The sequence below is a fragment of the Periplaneta americana genome, chromosome 11 (assembly GCF_040183065.1).
Source record: "Periplaneta americana isolate PAMFEO1 chromosome 11, P.americana_PAMFEO1_priV1, whole genome shotgun sequence".
NCBI classification, from domain to species: domain Eukaryota; kingdom Metazoa; phylum Arthropoda; class Insecta; order Blattodea; family Blattidae; genus Periplaneta; species Periplaneta americana.
In genome coordinates, this window is record NC_091127.1 from 176,834,612 (window position 1) to 176,855,774 (window position 21,163).

General features: G+C 35.4%; 2 protein-coding genes across 4 annotated transcripts in view; one reads left to right on the forward strand and one right to left on the reverse strand.

The window, feature by feature from the left end:
* LOC138709638 (facilitated trehalose transporter Tret1-2 homolog) overlaps positions 1-21,163 on the forward strand; it is a 614,214-nt gene that overhangs the window by 103,702 nt on the left and 489,349 nt on the right. For 2 of the 3 annotated variants that reach the window (XM_069840549.1, XM_069840550.1), the window contains exon 2: positions 5,077-5,191. The exons of the other annotated variant lie outside the window; for it this stretch is intronic. The gene's annotated coding sequence lies outside the window, so the exon portion shown is untranslated. The remainder of the gene's footprint in view (positions 1-5,076; positions 5,192-21,163) is intronic. 3 annotated transcript variants of the gene reach the window in all.
* The window catches only part of LOC138708658 (ionotropic receptor 75a-like), a 33,854-nt gene continuing 18,862 nt past the window's right edge, over positions 6,172-21,163 (reverse strand). Inside the window, exons 4-7 of the mRNA XM_069838744.1 lie at positions 19,682-19,893; positions 15,997-16,265; positions 12,679-12,870; positions 6,172-7,001 (exon numbers count right to left, since the gene is read on the reverse strand). Coding sequence (XP_069694845.1) covers positions 6,944-7,001; positions 12,679-12,870; positions 15,997-16,265; positions 19,682-19,893 — 731 coding nt within the window. The 3' untranslated portion in view covers positions 6,172-6,943. The remainder of the gene's footprint in view (positions 7,002-12,678; positions 12,871-15,996; positions 16,266-19,681; positions 19,894-21,163) is intronic.

Below are 21,163 nucleotides of genomic sequence, written 5' to 3' on the forward strand. Positions count from 1 at the left end.
GAGAAGGAATAAGAGCTTCCATTTCGGACACTGCTGCCACTCTATTGGCACCAGGCGGGACCTGTCCGGCTGGCATATGATTGATACGTCATAGATCTGTTACGCATGCGCAATTGACACGGCTAATTACGTTTACTTTCAAGGGGAAAAAATCGGAAAACTTACTTTCTGGATGCTCCTCGTACAAACAAATCACTTTACTGGGTATAGGAGGGAAGAAAAGTAGTTCATCCACTTACGTAAACTAGAAAATATTGCGCTTTTGAGTTTAATCATTTTCATTAGGTTTTTGTTTAATCAAAATACAGTACAGTATTAACAATGAGTGTCTTTACTCACGAACTGAGCTGTCCATGTGGACGTATTCATTATGCAGTGTATATTATACTGTCTACAGCACATTAGCGTACAATATAGAGAATGAAGTTAAATTGAAAAATAATCATAATATGGATATTTAAACACATTTTTGAAAATGGTGGCCGTTCATTTAGATACGGGCTTCAGTTCTTTTGTGCAAATTATCGCACTATAGACTATTGCATCTAATTCCAATTACCAGTTTCGTCCTTCGTACTAGTAACTCATGTTGAAATAATTCTATACCTATTATATAAAAGAGTACCTTACATAATTACTGTAAATTCTATCTTCACCTCCGTCCGACCCGCACAGATAAAATTCCTGAGACATGCTATCTACTGTCCGTCCAAGTGGTTATGTCGCAATATCGTAGAAAGGGGGGAAATCACGTGACAGTTAATTACTTTTATTTAAGTTATTAAACAGTTGCGGGTGAGGGAAATCGGGATGCGACGTAGGCAAACGGATGACAGTACCTGTGCGAAAATATGATTCAATATTGAAAACTCTTTCGTCACTGGAAAACGCGGACATATTTCTGGAACGTACTATACTCACTAACTCAATACTGTTTGTGTTTACTACGACCTTAAGGCGACATTGACTGTATACGCTTGGTTCTGTGAGGAGAACAGTTGAAAGATTACTACTAGAAGGGGTGGGAGTGAAGTACATTAAAAAACTCAGGTACAATAAAAATTGAAGTAAAAATTAAATGATGTCCCTGTACAATGAGTAGGGATGTGATTTTTAGGTGCTAAAAAGTGAGAAAATATTTATTTTTTATGTGCTAAATTTTTTAAAAGTATTTGCTAAAACCCTAAAAATATTTGCTGAAACATTAACATATTTTATAAGAACTTAAAACCTTTTTCTATTAATACTAGTTTTTATGAGAAAAAAATGCAGAGGTGCTCACCAGTCGCAGTTAATCATCATATGCTTGGAAGTTACAGTGCACTGTAAACGTTTTCTCTAAATTCTCCACCACAAATCTGTGTCTGTTTCACGGAAGAAAGCCTTGTATTGGGAGAAAGACTTTCCACATCGCATGAAGTTAGTCTGGCCTATATACGTAATCAGGGGTGACACCAATAAGGCATCACTCATGAGACAACTAAGCCAGGAGATAATGGGACAGAGTGGCCAAGTATACCTTTCCCCTTCCATTGCATACCTTGCTGACTAGTAACATATTACACTAGTCAGACTTCAGATGTATACGAACAATTGTTCTTCCTCTGACACATATCAAGTGAGATATACTGCCTGATAATAGATGTACAGATGCCTCAAACTAGGAAGCTGCCTGGAGAGGGGAAGTAGTAGAGCTAACGGAGGGGGCCCACCTAGGCTCCGATACCCAGGTATAGTCATATTATCTGAAAAGTTGACCTCTTGACAATGTATTCAAGATGTACCCTCCCTATGCAGCCTTCTCAACTGTTATTAGCAGTGGCGGCTCGTGATAAAAAAATATGTGTGTTCACAATTTTGTGGTTCCAAAATCGAAGAGAATTTGAAATCGTACGTTTAGTCTAATATGAAATGTCATGATTCCAGTGTTTCACTATCGAAAAAAACCGTATATAAATTCAAAACAACATATAATAATAATAATAATAATAATAATAATAATAATAATAATAATAATAATAATAATAGTAATAATAATGAAACTCAGTCTTTTTATTTCCAATTTTTCTTGGTAAGCCAGTTTACCCAGTTCTTTACTGTTCAAAATTACTTGAACAGAGTTCATTGTTTATGTTTGTTAAAATGAATACATACCACAGTCTCGTTATTTACAAACGCGTGTGTTCAGTAATATATTTTGATTCACAACACCAAAGACGTTTTATAATTTAACACACTGATACACTATAGCCTATACCAGTACTGTAATCCCACTCGCATAGATTACTATAAATACATGCCAGTAAATATTATTCTTAAATATTATACACTGCCATATAGATACTTAAATTCATACCACCGCCACAGTCAGCCAGCAGGTGTTTGAAAGCCAAACTATACTATTATGCCGACACTGAAGTATAGTAATTCACAAACTACACTCTCGTAGCAGCACTGTACACACATCCAAGCAAGTAAACGTTCCTACAGTCAGATGCTGTAATCTACAGGCTATTAAATTTCCTCCTCGAGATATAGCACGTGAACGATAGGCATCGATGGACCTGACATCTGTAGGATAGATATTCATCATGTTCACTTAACGCTTTGTGCTCTTGACGAGTCATAAGCGGCCAGCTAAAGACAATTTTCTCCCGCGCATGCGTGAAATTCCTTTAACCAACTCGAAAAGAGCACGGCTTGTACGTGAACGGATGTTGCCAATTTTACATAAGAAGTTTATGCAAGATGCGGGAAGTTTAAAATACTCGATTGTGATATTATATATCCCCACTACGTCAATACGGTATCAAATAATAAAACTAGTCGTGCATTAATGGAAACAAGGTGTTCACGTGCTCTTGTGCTCTTATTGACGCACCGCCACTGGTTATTAGAACTGAGCTGTACCGTTCTAGTCCACAGTGCACAGCAGTAGGCGGACAGTGGTAGGGGAGAAGTGTTCTATGCGCCTGCGCGAACGAGACAGCTTGCTAGTTTGAGGCATCTGTACAATTGTACAGTCTTAGAGGAAAGTTTTGTCGCACAGATTCTTTATAAGTCCCAGAAAGGAGGCAGTGCGGGCGATCAGAGGACGAGCGATCTAGTTCACAAGAGGAGGACTAGTTAAGGCAATAAAATTAGTTTTGTTTCGTTGTATGTCCGTCTCCTTTCTGGGACTTTGAAATATCTGTGCGACAAAACTTTTTCTAAGACTGTACATAATTAAAAGAAGTGTGCTGGACCTGAAGTTGTGGAAGGTTCCCTTGTCAGTTGATTAACACTCCATTAAAAGTAACGCTTCTGTTGATCAAAGTCACGTCAGAAGCGCGTTGAACTTTGGGAACAGATGTGGAAGTGGACCTTTGCCGTCGTCCGGATCTTGTTTTTGAGTCCGAAAAGGAAGCACTGATGACTCTTTTTAGTGTATGTGAAAGCTGGGCAGCTCTTTACAGTGTATAGGCTATTAATCTGAAATTCTCATCACAATGACGAAAAAATGATGTCGATAGCAACCAACTAAGAGAAAATTATAGCCGCATTGCGGATAACGCTTGTCAGACTACCATTATGAAGATTTGTGAAGAACGCAAAATAAAAGATGGGATAATTTTCCAATCTGGACTCTAATTACATAATAAGTAGGGACCGGATTTTTATGTAATTACATATTATATTCCTTTCAACCTAACCGTATATAAATAACAAATCTTTGCGAATCTTGTAATTACTATTAATATATTAAAATTTGATACTACATATTTTTACATATTTACTCCACATTACATATTATGGCTTGATATTACATAAATCTACATATTTAGGGGTTTTATTCATTTTTACTTCTTTAAAAGGAAAAAGAAAACTGCTGCTGGGGAAGTTTATAATTTGAAATAAGCCTTTTTACCTACCCGAGAAAGGATATATTTCGGGACAAAACATAACCTCTAAGTTCCAGGAAGTAAAAGAGGCACTCACCCCTTACCGCCCACTGTAAATATGAGTGAACAAAAAGCAACCTTTCTCATACAACTACTTTGTATTGTATTGTAAAAATCATAAGTGGACTACATAGTAGTGGGTCTAAAGACCTTACAAAGTTACAAGAAACAATAAAAATCATGGTAAAATGGTGCAATAAAAACAAATTTGATATAAATGTGGACAAGACAGAAATGATGATACTCAGAAATGGTGGAAGAGCACCAGAAACTGTGGAAATCGGCATGAAGAACAGAAAATTAAAAATTGTACCAGACTACAAATATTTAGGCTTAACAATACAAACCAGCGCAGATATTGATATTAAATATTTTCATGATTTTACATGTTTTGGTACATTACTTACTTACAAATGGCTTTTAAGGAACCCGAAGATTCATTGCCGCCCTCACATAAGCCCGCCATCGGGCCCTATCCTGTGCAAGATTAATCCAGTCTCTATCATCATATCCCATCTCCCTCAAATCCATTTTAATATTATCCTCCCAACTACGTCTCGGCTGGTTGGCGAGTTGGCATAGCGCTGACCTTCTATGCCCAAGGTTGCGGGTTCGATCCCGGGCCAGGTCGATGGCATTTAAGTGTGCTTAAATGCGACAGGCTCATGTCAGTAGATTTACTGGCATGTAAAAGAACTCCTGCGGGACAAAATTCCGGCACATCCGGCGACGCTCATATAACCTCTGCAGTTGCGAGCGTTGTTAAATAAAACATATCATTCATATCAAAAACATATCTACGTCTCGGCCTCTCTAAAGGTCTTTTTCCCTCCGGTCTCCCAACTAACACTCTATATGCATTTCTGGATTCGCCCATACGTGCTACATGCCCTGCCCATCTCTATATTTTGGTACATATTCAGCTTATTTTTCTTACATAAATATATACATATTTCACACCTTGATATTACATAAAAATCCGGTCCCTAATAATCAGTGTTTTAGGAAGTTATGTAAAATCTGTTAAATCGATATTATTGATGATTTTATTTGTGCAGGAAGTGTATAATTCACATTATTACCGTCGCCTTGAGCATTACAAGTTTAATGTGACGTGTTTTGTTATCTTTCACAGGTCAGTGATGAATGCCGAATGCGCTGTTATGAATACGACTCATTTCATGGATCCTTGCAGCCGACAAATGACACGAGAGAGTCCAGGCCGGCATCACGCTCTATATCACTTAACAGTGAGTTATTTACTTGAATTCCACTTTACAGTAACTAATTTCCTTAAATATTACTTTACAGTGAATTATCTGCTTAAATATCGCTTGAAAGAGACTTATTTGTAGATGAGCAGGCGAGACCTGGCATGTGAGAAGTATGAAAGAGAGTTTGTTTCATGATGGTTAATAACGGGTTTCTCACGTACGACGCAACTCGACGCGAGAATTGTCAATTCTTTCCAACAAAGAATTGGCAGATATATACACTTTATTACGTCTTCTTTCCTCCTGTACAATTCTACGCGATTTTCTATGCGGATAGGCAACCTGCTTTCTTTCTGTATTTTTTTTTAAAGAAAGAGTTCGCTGTTTGCCCTACGACTTAGAGGCCACTGACTTATAAGGTAGAAAACCCAGAATAAATATTGATTGCAACATTAAGGGATACATAAACTTCGTGCATTATGAATATAAGTTTGAAGTTCCGTGTAAAATCTGGTGATAAAAAAGATACTTTTTATAGTTACTATGAATGAACTTAAGCTACGGTTTGACTACGACGATCTTCGTCGAACGAACATCGCCAACGATTGAAATCGCCAGCGGTCATCGTCAGAGAGTGTTTCTTTGCCGGCGAAATTCGTAGTTGGATAGTAAATAGTTTTATATAGTTGACCATGCCTGATCAGCTGATAATATATGTGGATGACAATATGATAACGTTATAATATAAGTTTTGCCTTGAAAAACAAGTACGGATCTTTAAAGTACCGGCAGTTAATGCCATGTTTAGAAATAGATATACAGAGGGGTCTTTTAATTCATTGATATAAAGACTCTTGAAAATGAACCCACCAATTTTAAGGAAAATTTAAGACTTTCTTCCGAACAATTTCATTTTGTCTTAAGTTCAATTGAAAATAATATTGTAAAATTATCCACAAAATTTATTCACAAACAATAAGCCCAGCTGAAAGATAAGCATAACTTTAAGGCAAAAACCAATTATATAAACACTTTATTTTTACTTTTTACAATGTTATTTTTTCATTTAGGAGCATTTATTTAGGGCATAATGTTACAAATAAAAGAAATAATGTGAGGAGGTTGTTGCACTTCTCTCCTTTGCTCGGAATTCCACTTCACTTACTATTTCACACTCTAACTTTTGCTTCAGTAGCTAAATCTGCCGCATCGTGTGTGTCCTTCAATTATGAATCACTTTACTCAATTGTATTAATAGTTCTAGTTGTTGCAAAATATAGATTTGTTATTGTTTACGTTGGTTCTTCTTTTTGGCTCATGTCGAACAGGGATTTGTGTTTAATCAATTAATATCTCGTCCTCATTTAGTGGAGAAATTGCAGAAAGATTTCTGTCTTACCGCCATTGTGGTATGTATGATGTATAAATCACATGTTATTAATTGATTTAATTCATGACCTACTGTAATTTTACAATTGGTTTCTCGGCGATGATCGCCAGGTTTTTGCCTCCAAGGCAAACGCCGACGATGTTCGTCGAGTCCAGCGACGTTCGTTGACGTTCGATACGTAAAGACACCATGCACGTTCAAATCAACGGGACAGAATCCCAGCGAAGATCGCCAGCGATGATCGTCGGCGAAGATCGCCGTAGCCAAACCGTAGCTTTAGAGTTGATATACTAGCACATATCTTATACAGAGTGACTAAATTCTTAAACAATAACGATGCATACAGGAACTATTTAGGTTGTGTACTTGAATGTATATGATTACTGATTAGTGATTTTCTAGGAATGGAGTATTCCTGTAGTATCTTGAATCTGCTGCATCTTGTACAACAGTCTCCTGAAACACACAGTATTTGGAAAATTAATCATAATATGTACAGGGACATCATTTTATTTTTACTAATATTTTTAATATTAACCTGGCTATACCTTTCTATTAACGATTGAAACGGGAAACACCGTTTGCTACCCTTTCCACGACGGAGTTCGATGATACTGGCGTAAAATACAAATCACTGTACTAGGTATAGGAGGGAAGAAAAGCAGTTCATCCATTTATGTAAACTAGGAAATATCGCAATTTTGAGTTTGATAATTTTCATTAGGTTTTTGTTTAATCAAAATACAGTACTGTATTAACACTTAGTGTTTTACACACGAATTGAGCTATCCATTCGGAAGTATTAATTATGCAGTGTATATTGTACTGTTACAGCACATTAGCGTACTATATAGAGAATGAAGTTAAATTGAAAAATAATTATAATATGGATATTTAAACACATTTTAGAAAATGGTGGCCTTTCATTTCGATACAGGCTTCAGTTCTTTTGTCCATATTATCGCACTATAGACTATTGTACCTAATTCCAATTACCAGTTTCGTCCTTCGTACGAGTAACTCATGTTGAAATAATTCTGTACCTACTCTATAAAAGAGTACCTTACGTGCTGTAAATTCAATCTTCACTTCTGCCCGATCCGAAAAGATAAAATCACTCAGAAATGCTATCTACTGTCCGTTCAAGTGGTTTTGTCGCAGGGTTGTAGAAAGGGGGGGGGAAATCACGTGACAGTTAATTACTTAAGGAGGCCCTTGTATTTAAGTTATTTTAAACACTTGAATAATATTACGTAGACGTCCAATTACTAACAGAAATTAATGTTTTCAGAAAAGAGCTAAGATAGCCCAGCTACTACTGTAGACTTTACAAAGGGGCGAACAGAAGCAGGTGGGGGAAACCGGGATGCGACATAGGGAAACGGACGACAGTACCCGTACGAAAATATGATTCAATATTGAAAGCTCTTTCGTCACTGGAAAACGCGAACATATTTCTGAAACGTACTATACTCACTAACTCAGTACTGCTTACGCGCCCTCGGCTCTGTGTCGTGAACGGTTGGAAGTTTACTAGTAGAAGGGGTGGGAGTGAAGTACATTCCAAAACTCAGGTACAATAAAAATTGAAGTAAAAATAAAATGATGTCCCTGTATATTACAATGTATACATACATACATACATACATACATACATACATACATACATACATACATACATACATACATACATAAATGATAAATAATGAGTTATTTAAGAAGGAATGAATAAAAAATTTGGCTTATTTCTTGTTAGAATGGACGAGAATAAACTTGCAAAAGCATAGATATGTGATACACAGTCTGTCCGACTTAAACGTATAACATTTCATTATTTTATCACTTGAAAAGTATTATTGATATTTATACTTGGTTTGCTTCTACGGGCAAGGGTAACTCAAAATGTTTTTACATACTTAATACACCTCGATATGCGCACCATTAGTGGCGCGGCAGACGTCCAATCTGTATTCCACCTCTCTCCATGTGTTTTGCAGCATTGCAGGCGTAACATTTGCTACAGTTGCAACAATGCGATAGCGCAGATCTGGTTGTATTTGTTAACCTTCCCGGAAGTGTGGATTGTAGCCTCGTCCGAGAAACAAACCATTATCGAGTAATGCCTCATTTTCATCAATTTTTGCCAGAATTGTCTCCGCGAATGCCCTCCTTCGCGACTTGTCTTCAGGTTTGATTTGATGACGAATCTGAAGTTTGTACGCCCGTAGGCGCAACCTTTTATGGACGACATCGTGTATTGTTCAACGAGGTAAATTTAGCTCCTATTTGCGGGGGTTCCGCTGGAAAGACGTACGGATTAATTCGACATCAGCCACTGGAACAGCCAAACTCCCAGTTTCACGAACAGTGTTGCCAAGTCAGCGGTTTTGTAGCTAAATCTGGTGTTTTCAAGACTATGGTCAGCTACAGAATTTTACCTTCAGCGGCTAGCTATTTATTTGGCTTTTTTTATGATACTGGCAGAGGGAGACGATATTTTAAAGTTTTTTTTTTTCTGTAAAGATGTTATAATTGTTTTTATATGTAATTGCCGACAACAATATTAGTTAATCATAAACCAGAGATTAATATGGTATTATCACAATTTTTCATTGTGCGAGTATAAAATATCAATGTTTTATGTAAACTCGATTTGGTACAACCTTATCCATTTCCTGCCTCATCCATTGTTGTACAAATAAGGTATGTCACATTCGTTAAACTCTTAGTCAAATTATGTAGGCATTGTTTTTGTAAATGAATTGATATGTTTAATCATAAAGAGTAGATAATGAACTGAATTATTATTTTAATTGATGATAACTTATATTATGATTCATTCATTCATAGTGTTCTGCCCATGGGCAGGTCTTTCACTACAAACCCAGCATTCTCCAGTCTTTCCTATTTTCTGCCTTCCTCTTTGTCTCCTCATATGATGCATATAATCTTAATGTCGTCTTGTATTATATATTATTTAATTTATCATTCCGCATTATGGTTTATGTAACACATATACTTAAAAATTGAAACCAGACTCATTGTTAGCAGGCAGGTCTCCAGGCCAATGTGAAATCAGATTTCGAACAGACTGGTCTGATTGTGAATGTGATTGTTTCCAAAGTGTCCAGTATATTATTCTTGATCTACTTCATTCAATTTTGAATAAATATGTCGCTTACGTACAAAAGGTTAGAGATTTGTGAAAAAAACATAATGTGTTGAAAGACTGGGTGGACGAAGTTGCCGGTGATAGTTGGAAAGCTCCATGTAAATGATGTAAGGTGATATTGAATGCAAAATATTCAGATTTAATTGTCCATGTGATTTTGCATGGAATATAGGGCTTACGAAGTGATACACACTTTCCATAATTTAATCCACATTTTTATAAAATTCTCCAGTTCCTAAACCTGTATAGTTTGTATTTCAAATTTAGTAGTGATGTATTAAGAAAAATCTGGAGTTTTTCAACTACGGTTTAGAGGTTTTCTTAAGCTTGTGCAGCGGTAAATGGAATTTTGAGTTGGCAACACTGGTTGGAACGTCGTCAGTTGGTCACAGTTAATATTCACGTCGGAATTGACGTTATACCTGCGTAACAGATTTCAACTCCGCGAGAGAATGCCTTTTGCTGTGGAGTCCACATGGTTACTAGAGATGGCCGATATTTCACAAACCGATATTTTGTCACAGGTATTTTTTTGTCACAGATAAACCTGTGACTGATGACGCGAAATATCTGTGACAAAATATCGCTATCGAAATCTGCTCCGTATTCAGTACTCTGTGACTGTTGCAACGTCTGCGACTGATATTTTCTCCTCTACGTCGTGGGTTTGCGCATGCGCATGATACAATAACAGCAATCGGGCGGTGGTATTTGATTATTTTTTCGTGATATTTTGTTCAATATTATTTTTTTCAAAGTGATGATGTGTTGCAAAGTTATTAGCGGCATTATAATATAATCATGAATCTAACATTTTGTTTTCATATTAAGTCTGAATAGGCCTATATGTTTTATAAATATTTTATATATTCCCCCGAGATCTTCACATTTTCATATTACTGTGAATATATATTAATGTATAAGTATTTTCCACTCAATTTTTACGCAGTAACAATATTTTTTTAGTTATACTATTAATTACAAACAGAATAGTTACAGGAGCCTACATTATTTTAATAACTTTACATGTACTTCTCTCCTTTATGTATGATCCAGTTTTAATGTATAGCTCTAACACGAACAGTGCAGGATAGTATTAATTAAAATAATTAAACTTAAAATAAAATTATTTGTAATAAGTTCATTACCGGTATGTTGTTTATGGTTATTAACTCTTAGGAAATCGCACAGTGTTTTCTAACATTGGTACTCGTGTGGGGTGTTATTTCACCCAATTAATAGGCCTAATCAATGTTCTAAACTTGACATTTAGTGATATTTATCTAGATATTGTTAAAATCATCAACTTGCAAGTAATTTTCAACTTTTAAATATAATAATATGGGGTAGTTAGCAAAAATTGTCAATTTTATAAATTCCAAAAAGATCTGACATCTAGCAGACACTGCTCGAACAAATCGTTCTCATTGCCCTTGCACACTTTTAAAATAGACCTACACTTACACATAAATGGGATAATTTATTACATTTGAAAATAAGGGGTATCAAACGTAAATCATGTTAATTCACTCCGTGTCACTGAACGTTATGCTCTTCCGAACTTTCGAAGCATTTCTCACAAGCCGACAACAGCACCTATAGAATTAAAACCGAACGAGATAAAACTTATTTGGCTAAACTAACTTTGAGGTAGTTTCCTTCGTATTCCCCTTATACACCTTGCACATACGAATCTGTGACAGGTTAGGTTTGGTTAGTTTAGGTTTTGTTATGCCTTAGATATACGATCAACTGCATCTCCACAAACAATCAAATTCAACGATTTTCACTTCCGAAATCACCGAAACTACCTCAGCGCTAGCTTAACCTGAGCAACTGTCTCTCCACAAAAAAAATTCCTTATAAATGCAATGATTTTCACACCCGAAATTGCCGAAACTACTTCAGCGCTAGTTTCACCATCTTATTATAAATGATATAGTGATTACACGATTTAAATAATAATAATAATAATAATAATAATAATAATAATAATAATAATAATACTAATAATAATAATACCATTGGTTACCAATACTTTATCTTGTGTAAAATCCTGTCTGAACAACTTGTTCTGTAATTATTTTCTATTGTTTTTCCGAATACTTATGTTTCGTTAATTTTTATTCTGAATCAATATTATAATGTTAATGCACGACTTAAAATAATTTATGGATTATATTATATACAATAAAAAGGATCAATTTTTAAAACGATTAGGATAATCACATAACCTCAATTTCTCTGTACCCAACTACATTAAAAATTATCAACTGATTCCGTATCTACAATCAACTACGATATAACCTCTTGGTATATGAGGTTAACTTTTTACATGTTACTGTTCAGTTAGATTAGTATTTATTTGTTAATGGTGCATGTACATAATTTATTTGTTGGATTTTCCCATATAAACCACTGAAATGTGGCGTGTATAGAGAAATCGTATTCACATTGCACTGCTCTTCAATATTTCCTGTTAATTTTTATCGGTGTGACAAAATATCGGTATAATTCATGCATATTGTGCTTACTTAGCGATATAAAATATCGGTGTGACAAAATCACATATAAAAGTCACAGATATTTAATTGTCACAGTCACAGTTGTCACAGATACTTGAAAATATCGTTTAAGCTCAACTCTAATGGTTACTGACGCTAATTGGCTATTTCCACGAACGACGTAGTTTGCGCATGCGATGTACACTCCCGCCATGCAAACACAGGAAACATTTTGAATTACCCTACCCTTAAAAGCAAACCGAGTGTAAATATCAACAATACTTTTCACGTAATGAAATAATGAAATGTTATACGTTTAAGCCGGACACAATGCATTAAACTACAGAACATCAGAAAGAGAGACCGTGGAATAACAAAGCAACAATGGAATTCCTGTTTCATGATCAACTGGTAGTGGTGGTGGTAGTGGTTATTACTATGAATTCTTTCGTCTTACCTCTTCGTGAATATTTCTCCAGCTAGAACTATCAAGGCAGCAATGATTCCTGACCCAATAATCAGGAATGCAGGGGCAATCTTATCCATATCGACGCCCTTGTACTCCTCGTTGGATAAGCAGGCTGGTTTGTACGATTTCCATAATCGATCTTGGTAATTTATGAGGCCTGATTCATACATTCTGCTCATACTGCAACGTTATACATTGATAAAATCACACTAGATTTACTCCAAGGAAGAACCTGGGAAATTCTGTAGCAGATTTGAGATTCAGGTTTACTAGAAAATATGTTATGGTTTGTATATATTATTACACAGTAATTCAAAAGATCTTCACATGCATCCAATATAAAAGTGCCTCATTGCAGATATAGTGTAGGTGTCAAGCTGATCAGAGTCCTCTAGCTAAAACAGTCTTCATAATATTGCGTGGTTTATCAACAGTAATCTCACTAGACGTTTTGATTTTATCGATAAATCTGCGAGTGTTACACAATAAAATATTAATTGACTTACGAAAATACAACTGTCTTCAAATGTATTATTGTACCATCTCAATATTACAAATATTACGCTAGATGCATGCGAGATGGCAGTAGTGAGCAATGCCTTCTCGTCGAGAAGTTCTCTATCTATTATACACGATGGCAATGTCACTAGTCAAGAAGGCTTTGTTGATTCAGTTTCAATTTTATTAAAATGCAACATTCCACTTCAATTATCCGAATCCCAGTAATCAACGTCACTTGACAGATGATTTTCAATAAATCTTAATATTAAACAATCTCTGATACGTGACTATCCATAATATCATATAGCAGAAGCTATAACATAACCTAACTAATATACACAAGTGTTAGAAAAGTTTTAATTAACGACGATGACATAAAAAATAAACATGAATAATTTTAAAAGGAATAATTATTGAATGTAAAATTTTCAAATTTGAATGTGGTTGGTGGTTCAATTGATGTTATATTGGACGTGTGCGTAATAGAAGTGGAACTCGTTGATTTAGGCCTACATGGTGTATTCAACTTATTCAGAATTTCCGAATGAATAATTTTAAAAGGAATGATTATTGAATGTACAATTTTCAAATTTGAATGTGGTTGGTGGTTCAGTTGATGTTATATTGGACGTGTGCGTAATAGAAGTGGAACTCGTTGATTTAGGCCTACATGGTGTATTCAACTTATTCAGGATTTCCGAATGGCGCTCTTCATTTATTTGTAAATCGGATTTCAGAAGATGCATAGGTATGATCAGTGATTTTTATTAATTCTTGTTCTTGAATGCCAATGCGAGTCATATTTGAAACTGCTGTGCATCGACTGGAGTGGTTTGTAATTATATATATATATATATATATATATATATATATATATATATATATATATTTGACGTCCAGACCAGGGCAGTTTCAAATGTTGGCAAACAAAGAAACAAATGCTAGGGACGCGATAAAATTAAACAAATGCTAGGGACGCGATAAAATTAAACAAATGCTAGGGACGCGATAAAATTGTGCGATAAGCAGCCATGATTGGTTGAAATACGTCCTTTCGTACCGTTTTATTGGTGAATAGTAGTATGACGTTGTAAGAGTGTAATAGTCAACATAAAACACAAACTTTAGATTCTTTAATAAAACGCGTTTTTTTTTTTGTGTGGATAACAGTGTTCGACAAGATGAATATAAGTAAATTGTGTAAGATTGTTGTGAGAAGATAATATCCACTTTACTCTTTCTCTACACATTTGATTATTCACTTCCTTTCTCCCTTTATACTTCTCTACCTTTTTCCAATTCCACTTTAGTTGCACTTTCAGATCACATCCCCACATTCTTTAATCGCATCTAATACCTCTGAAACTTTAATATCCAAATCCTCAGCTGTCGCAGGTTCTGACCTTTCTTTACTGTTCATCTCAGCCGTATTTCTATCTCTGTCTTTCTTTTTATTTGTTTCTTATTTCCTTTCAATTTCATTATCTCTAACACTCAATGAATCTATAAATGGGTTATATATTTTAATGCACTTTTGAAGTTACTGGTAACCTTGGCTTAATACGGTAATGTTTTCTATCATGGTAAGGGAAGAAAAGAAAAATTTATTTATTTATTATTTAAAAAGTTAGAATTTACGCTACGAACGGTTAGGGAAAGCACGGGGATTTTACTGGAAGCAAGTAAAGAGATAGGTTTGGAAGTAAATCCTGAAAAGACAAAGTATATGATTATGTCTCGTGACGAGAATATTGTACGAAATGGAAATATAAAAATTGGAAATTTTTCTTTCGAAGAGGTAGAGAAGTTCAAATATCTTGGAGCAACAGTAACAAATATAAATGATACTCGGGAGGAAATTGAACACAGAATAAATATGGGAAATGCCTGTTATTATTCCATTGAGAAGCTATTGTCATCCAGTCTGCTGTCAAAAACATCTGAAAGTTAGAATTTATAAAACAGTTATATTACCGGTTGTTCTGTATGGTTGTGAAACTTGGACTCTCACTTTGAGAGAGAAACATAGGTTAAGGGTGTTTGAGAATGAGGTTCTCAGAAAAATATTTGGGGCTAAGAGGGATGAAGTTACAGGAGAATGGAGAAAGTTGCACAACACAGAACTGCACGCATTGTATTCTTGACCTGACATAATTAGGAACATTAAATCCAGACGTTTGAGATGGGCAGGACATGTATCACGTATGGGCGAATCCAGAAATGCATATAGAGTGTTAGTTGGGAGGCCGGAGGGAAAAAGACCTTTAGGGAGGCCGAGATGTAGATGGGAAGATAATATTAGAATGGATTTGAGGGAGGTGGGATATGATGATAGTGAATGGATTAATCTTGCTCAGGATAGGGACCGATGGCGGGCTTATGTGAGGGCGGCAATGAACCTCTGGGTTCCTTAAACGCCAGTAAGTAAGAATTTACGCAAGCAGGAATGATAAATTTTACCGCCTAGGATAAATTTCGAAAAGGTGGATGCAGCGGGGGGGGGGGGGGAAACTAAATTTGTTATAGCGAAATTTATGTGAATAGCTTTGAGTATATGGTTGCATAAATAGAGCTTAGTGCTAATGTAAATAGTATATAAACGCATGTAAATATTTAGCGAACATTGTATTTGTTATCCCCACACCAAAAGAGAGAAACTCATGAATATTTATGTTGAAAGTAAAAGTAATCGATAGACGTACCGGTGCATGATGACCAGTGTACAGAGTGAAAACTGTCTATTCAGTGTGGAATATTGAAGTGTTTGGAAAGCGAAAATACTGATCTTCAGAAGTATATACTTACGTAACTGAGAACATCTCCTTATATGGCGATTCCCAAGGGATGGCTAGGTAATACTTCTGAGGCAAGAAGATGATAACTTCAGTCAGATCACACTCGTCTTTCTCAGAAAATGTACTTTGTATACTAGAATACATTTTCAGCGCTTCAGTGTGGAAAACAAATCTTTCCCTTCTCATTTTGTTGAAGCCAACGTCATATGAGTAAAACGCATTATTGGGTGGTGCCATCTTTCCTCTATACAGTTCTTGCACTAGTGGGTCTTCATTTGTCTGAAAAACAAATACAAATCTTTATTAATACTACATGCTTACATCGCGGTGGAATTTGTCTTCAAAGTGTAGTAACGTATTATACTGTAGATTCCATCTTAGCAGAGTTGCCTTCGATAGTCTAGTGTTACCGTGCTTACTTCTGGAACCAAAGTAGACGGATTCTTTTCCCTCCAATGACTGACTAAATTCTAAGTGCGGCTTCATTTGGATGGAAAAGGAACGCTTCTCGCTCGTTGTGACAGATTATTATAGCATGCTAGTGGCTTGTGCAGCAATTGCTGCAAACTAAGTCCATTAGGCGTTAAAATAAAAATTTTTCAGATTTATTTTCAATGAGAATACCAGACATTCTGAAAGTTATTTGCTGCCATAATAATGAAACCCTCTGAATGATTTTTTATGCCAAATACTTTTTTCCTGAACCTATCCACCTTCAGTTTTTTGAGTTTCAACGCGAAAACGCAAGTAACAATGTCAGGACGATCAATGGGTTTTTCATGTGGGAGTAAAGCAATAGCTATTTCAGGTCATTGTGGATTGTAGCTGAAAGTTAAAAAAAGTCAGGTTTGCTATGCTTTCGAACAATAGACATAGCATCTTAGTATAGCTGCTGCATGTAGAGCTTGAAATGTAGAGGGTAAAATCATTTTATCCTGCCAAGAGATCTGGCTGAAATGATCAAGAGACTACAAATTTTGTAGGCCTCTTATTTTATCAGTAAGTAATACATTTTGGTCTTTCCTTAGGAACTGTAATTTTTGCGCTCTCTCCGAAGAGAATGACCCATATAAATATCTACACCACACCGCCATGAAGTATATGAAAAAGACCCAACCCCACTTGATTAATAACTATAAAAATATTTCATTTTTAATAACAGTATTATTATCTTACGTAAGTTTTGTAGTTTATATGTATACTACATAGCCGCCACTCAATAAATTATAGAAATGAAAATCTAATTTCATATACTTCGTATATTTACTTATATAATCCCAAAACGTTTCACTTTTATATCAACAATATAGCATTAATATGTGTAATTAATGAAAAATAGTCACATCATGGCATTAACTATAATAATAGGCTATTTAATTTCTAAAGGTAATAATGTTATCAAACGTCATAAAGTATTGTAGATTTTAATATCCAATACACAGCTGTACTCAGAAAATTACACACTGCAGAATCAGACCTATAAATTTATTATTATTTTTACTAAGCTTTGAAGTTTTTAATAACCAATTGAATTTGAGCTCTAAATATGTCAGCAATCCTGCAGGTCATGGCCTTTGTGTAATAGCCTATTGTTTATTGTAGTGTGTTTTGTTTTATTCTCAAATGCAATTAGTTCTCAAAACTGACGAAGGATGGATTTTGGAAAATAGGAAAATTATGTAGGAAAACTAACGCTTCACTGCAAGTTACTATTTTTCTGAAAATCCTTGCGTGCCAAGCTTCAAAATGACGGGTCATTCATTGAAATTCGTTCAGCCGTTTTCCCGTAATTTCCATTACCAGTTCAAATTATATATATATAGATGAGAGATATCTTCTAGAATAAATACAGAGAAATGTAAAGTTCTCAATTAGTAGATTCACAAGCTGCACAGGGTGAAACACGGATATGAATTCGGAAGCCAAGGGCAGTTGAGAGGAGTCAGTGATAGTTGTTAAGTGCTACATTAACTGCCTCCTGACTATTTTGTAGTCGGGTGGTTTGATTTGCGTAAAATTCATACACTATTCTTCAAATTAGGCCACGACAAAATGATGTATTATATGCAAATGTGTTCTGTTTTGACGTCGAATATTTTGCTATATCCAACGCAACTATTTTCTTCAGCGTTGAGAGCGTTACTTCTGTCGCAGCTACGAATTTTGCAAGTGGGCCTCTGTCCTTGAAATCCACCATCTTTCACACTAAGTCCGTTTGTTTATTTTTTTTGTGTGACAATCCATTCCTTTTTGTAACATACTTGTTTAATAAGCTTGCTTGTTTTTAGTGATTGGTTAAATATTTTTATGCTCGACCATGCCGAAATGTAGTAATTATACACCTGGTAGCAGACCTTTAATGCATGTCATTAAAGTACACCTACTGATTAAAGGTCAGGTCTTTCAGCCAATGACGACTCAGATTACAACTGTTCAGCCAATGACAGGTCAGCTTTCTACCGTTATAAAACCGCAAGTATCGATTATTCTCGGATATGCAATCGAAAGAGAATTATAGAAAAGTCACGGAGGCTGGAAATCCAATACTGTCGCAGAAGGTTATGTTGTGTTACTATAATAATTAGCGTTAATTGTAAATAATATCCAAATAAATTCAATTTGTCATCTCGTTTTTCAATGTCTAATTTAATTTCAATGTTATCTCTGTAGGTTCTTATGGCCTAGCAAGGTCAATGTGAACATCTGTTCCTCGGAAAAAATCAATACTTTCGCGTCTGCGCACATCTCACAACATACGGGACATTGGCCAAGGTCAGATACAAAGAAAATTAATAATATCAAGTTAGAAATATGGTCGAGCATAAAAAGTCGTATGAAACTCGCCTATAATGGTAATTAAGAAGCTCGTCTGAAAATTATGAAACTCGCTTGCGCTCGTTTCATAAATATCCATACTCGCTCCTTATTTACCTTCATTGTAGGCTCGTTGCATAATGTACTATTGTTTTACTTATTTCTGACTTGACTATATAGCTACAGCAAGAAAGTTACAAATACAAATCTGTGTTTGATTCACAAATGAGGAGGCGAGACCTGGCATGTGAACCGTACGAGATGGGAAAGAAAGAGAGTTTGTTCATGATAGTTAATATTATATGAATTTACCAACACGGAAGTTCATCTCACGAATTGCCTGACTGATAATGGTATAAAATCAAATAGAATGGAAAGTTCAGCAGTAATCAGTGTGTATGGTACCAATTGTAGCTGCCCATAGTGGTAATTATACAATGTTTATAAGCCTCTAGATATTGGTATAATAATTAATACGGAAGGAAACTCAGCAATAATTAATCATTACTCTCCTAATTTTAATACATTAAGTTTTCTTCAGTGCTGAATTCCCTATCTGCAATTTTATTTGTAGGGATTAACTTCTAGCAAGATTTACAGCAGATGAAGCGCCATCAAAGGGACAGTGATTATTGTAGTTGTTTATTTAATTGCTTACTAACAGTAATGTAACCAATGACAGGTTGGTTAGGTAATTATTGCCACCAGTACAAATTCAGTATCACTACGAATGAAACTGGGAGTACCCAAAAAGGCCCAGAAGGGATCGATTTGGAAATTAAAAAAAAAATGGGAGTTAGGATAAGATAAAAGTAAATATTACTGAATTTGGACATCTCTGTAGCAAAATGTGTTAACAGGCATGTAGTACTGGAACTCACTTTGAAGTGTAGCATGTTGTACTCCGTGTCTTCTGCTGCAAACTGAAGCGAACTCTCAAGTAGGTCCTCCGGGGTGAGTATTGTCTTCGCTGGCATGCTGAGGAACAAGGACACCAGAACCGCCGAGTAGTACACGTTCGTCATCATGGACAGTGTGAACGCCGCTAAGATCACCGTGCGACCTGCCAACCATTTCGGTTCCGTATCCGTACCTGAGAAGAAGGGAGCGACACTGTATATTACTCCACAACCTGTCCACGTTTTCAGCCGGGAGTCTTTGGAATCGTAATCACAATTACCGCTTTCCGAACAGTTTATTGTGTGCCGAATGACCGTAGAAAAATTTAATACTTTGTTTAGAAGCCATACACGTACCAACAATTAATAATTTTCTTACAATTTACTTGCGAAAAAAAATACGTTTACATGTCATATCGGCCAAAAATATGATGGTATAATAATAATAATAATAATAATAATAATAATAATAATAATAATAATAATAATAATAATAATAATAATAATAATAATAATAATAATAAATTATACATTGAAACATAAGGGCCATTGGATCATTACGGTGGCCTTGGAAATATGGAATTACTTTTCGTCTGCATAAAATTTAATGTTGTCTGAAATGATAAAAAATATGAAAATGGAACATTTATAACTTCGTCTACAGAGAATTCCTATGCAGAACGGTTCCACTTCAACTTCTATCTAAGAAAATATGTGGGCGAGCGCCGAGTAGTCGTACGCTGGGATACGGACAGGTCCGAGCACGCTTCCCTACGCAGACCGGTCCCACTGCACCCCTAACTTCCTCGGGACAGGCGCTCTGCACTACCGGAACATTAGTAAATGGGACCGGTCTGCATAGAAACTATGTATGTATGTATGTATGTATGTATGTATGTATGTATGTATTAGGATGCGAGAATTATCGACTTTTCCGTTTCAAACGCTAGAGGCGCTAATGTAGAAATTGATTTTGCTGCCACCTGCTTTTGCCCGGGATGATTAATTACTCCATGCATATAGCAACACACCAACTGGTCTAATTACTTCACGTCTCTAGCACTGCACGAAGTGGCGGGAAGTATAATTACATGCATAAACATTTTCTCTCCCCCCACCCTTCTGAAACACCAAATTTAAAATAAACTATTTAAATTTTTAATTTCTCCCATTTTTCAACTGAAAATTCATATTGAAGCCAGCAGCAAGATGAAACACTATTTTACACTACTTTCTAATACGACTTATTAAAATACGACCAAAAAGCGACAGGAAAGAAAGAAAAGGTTAGTTATTGAAGTTGTATTCAGTCCATGTTGTATTCTTTGCGAATTTAGTGTATAGTGCATTGGAAATATCTGCAAAAGCTAGTTAGGTAATTTTATTGAAAATATTAGTCTATATATTATTATCTACTATTTTACAATATATATATATATTTTTTTTAATTGGGTTATTTTACGA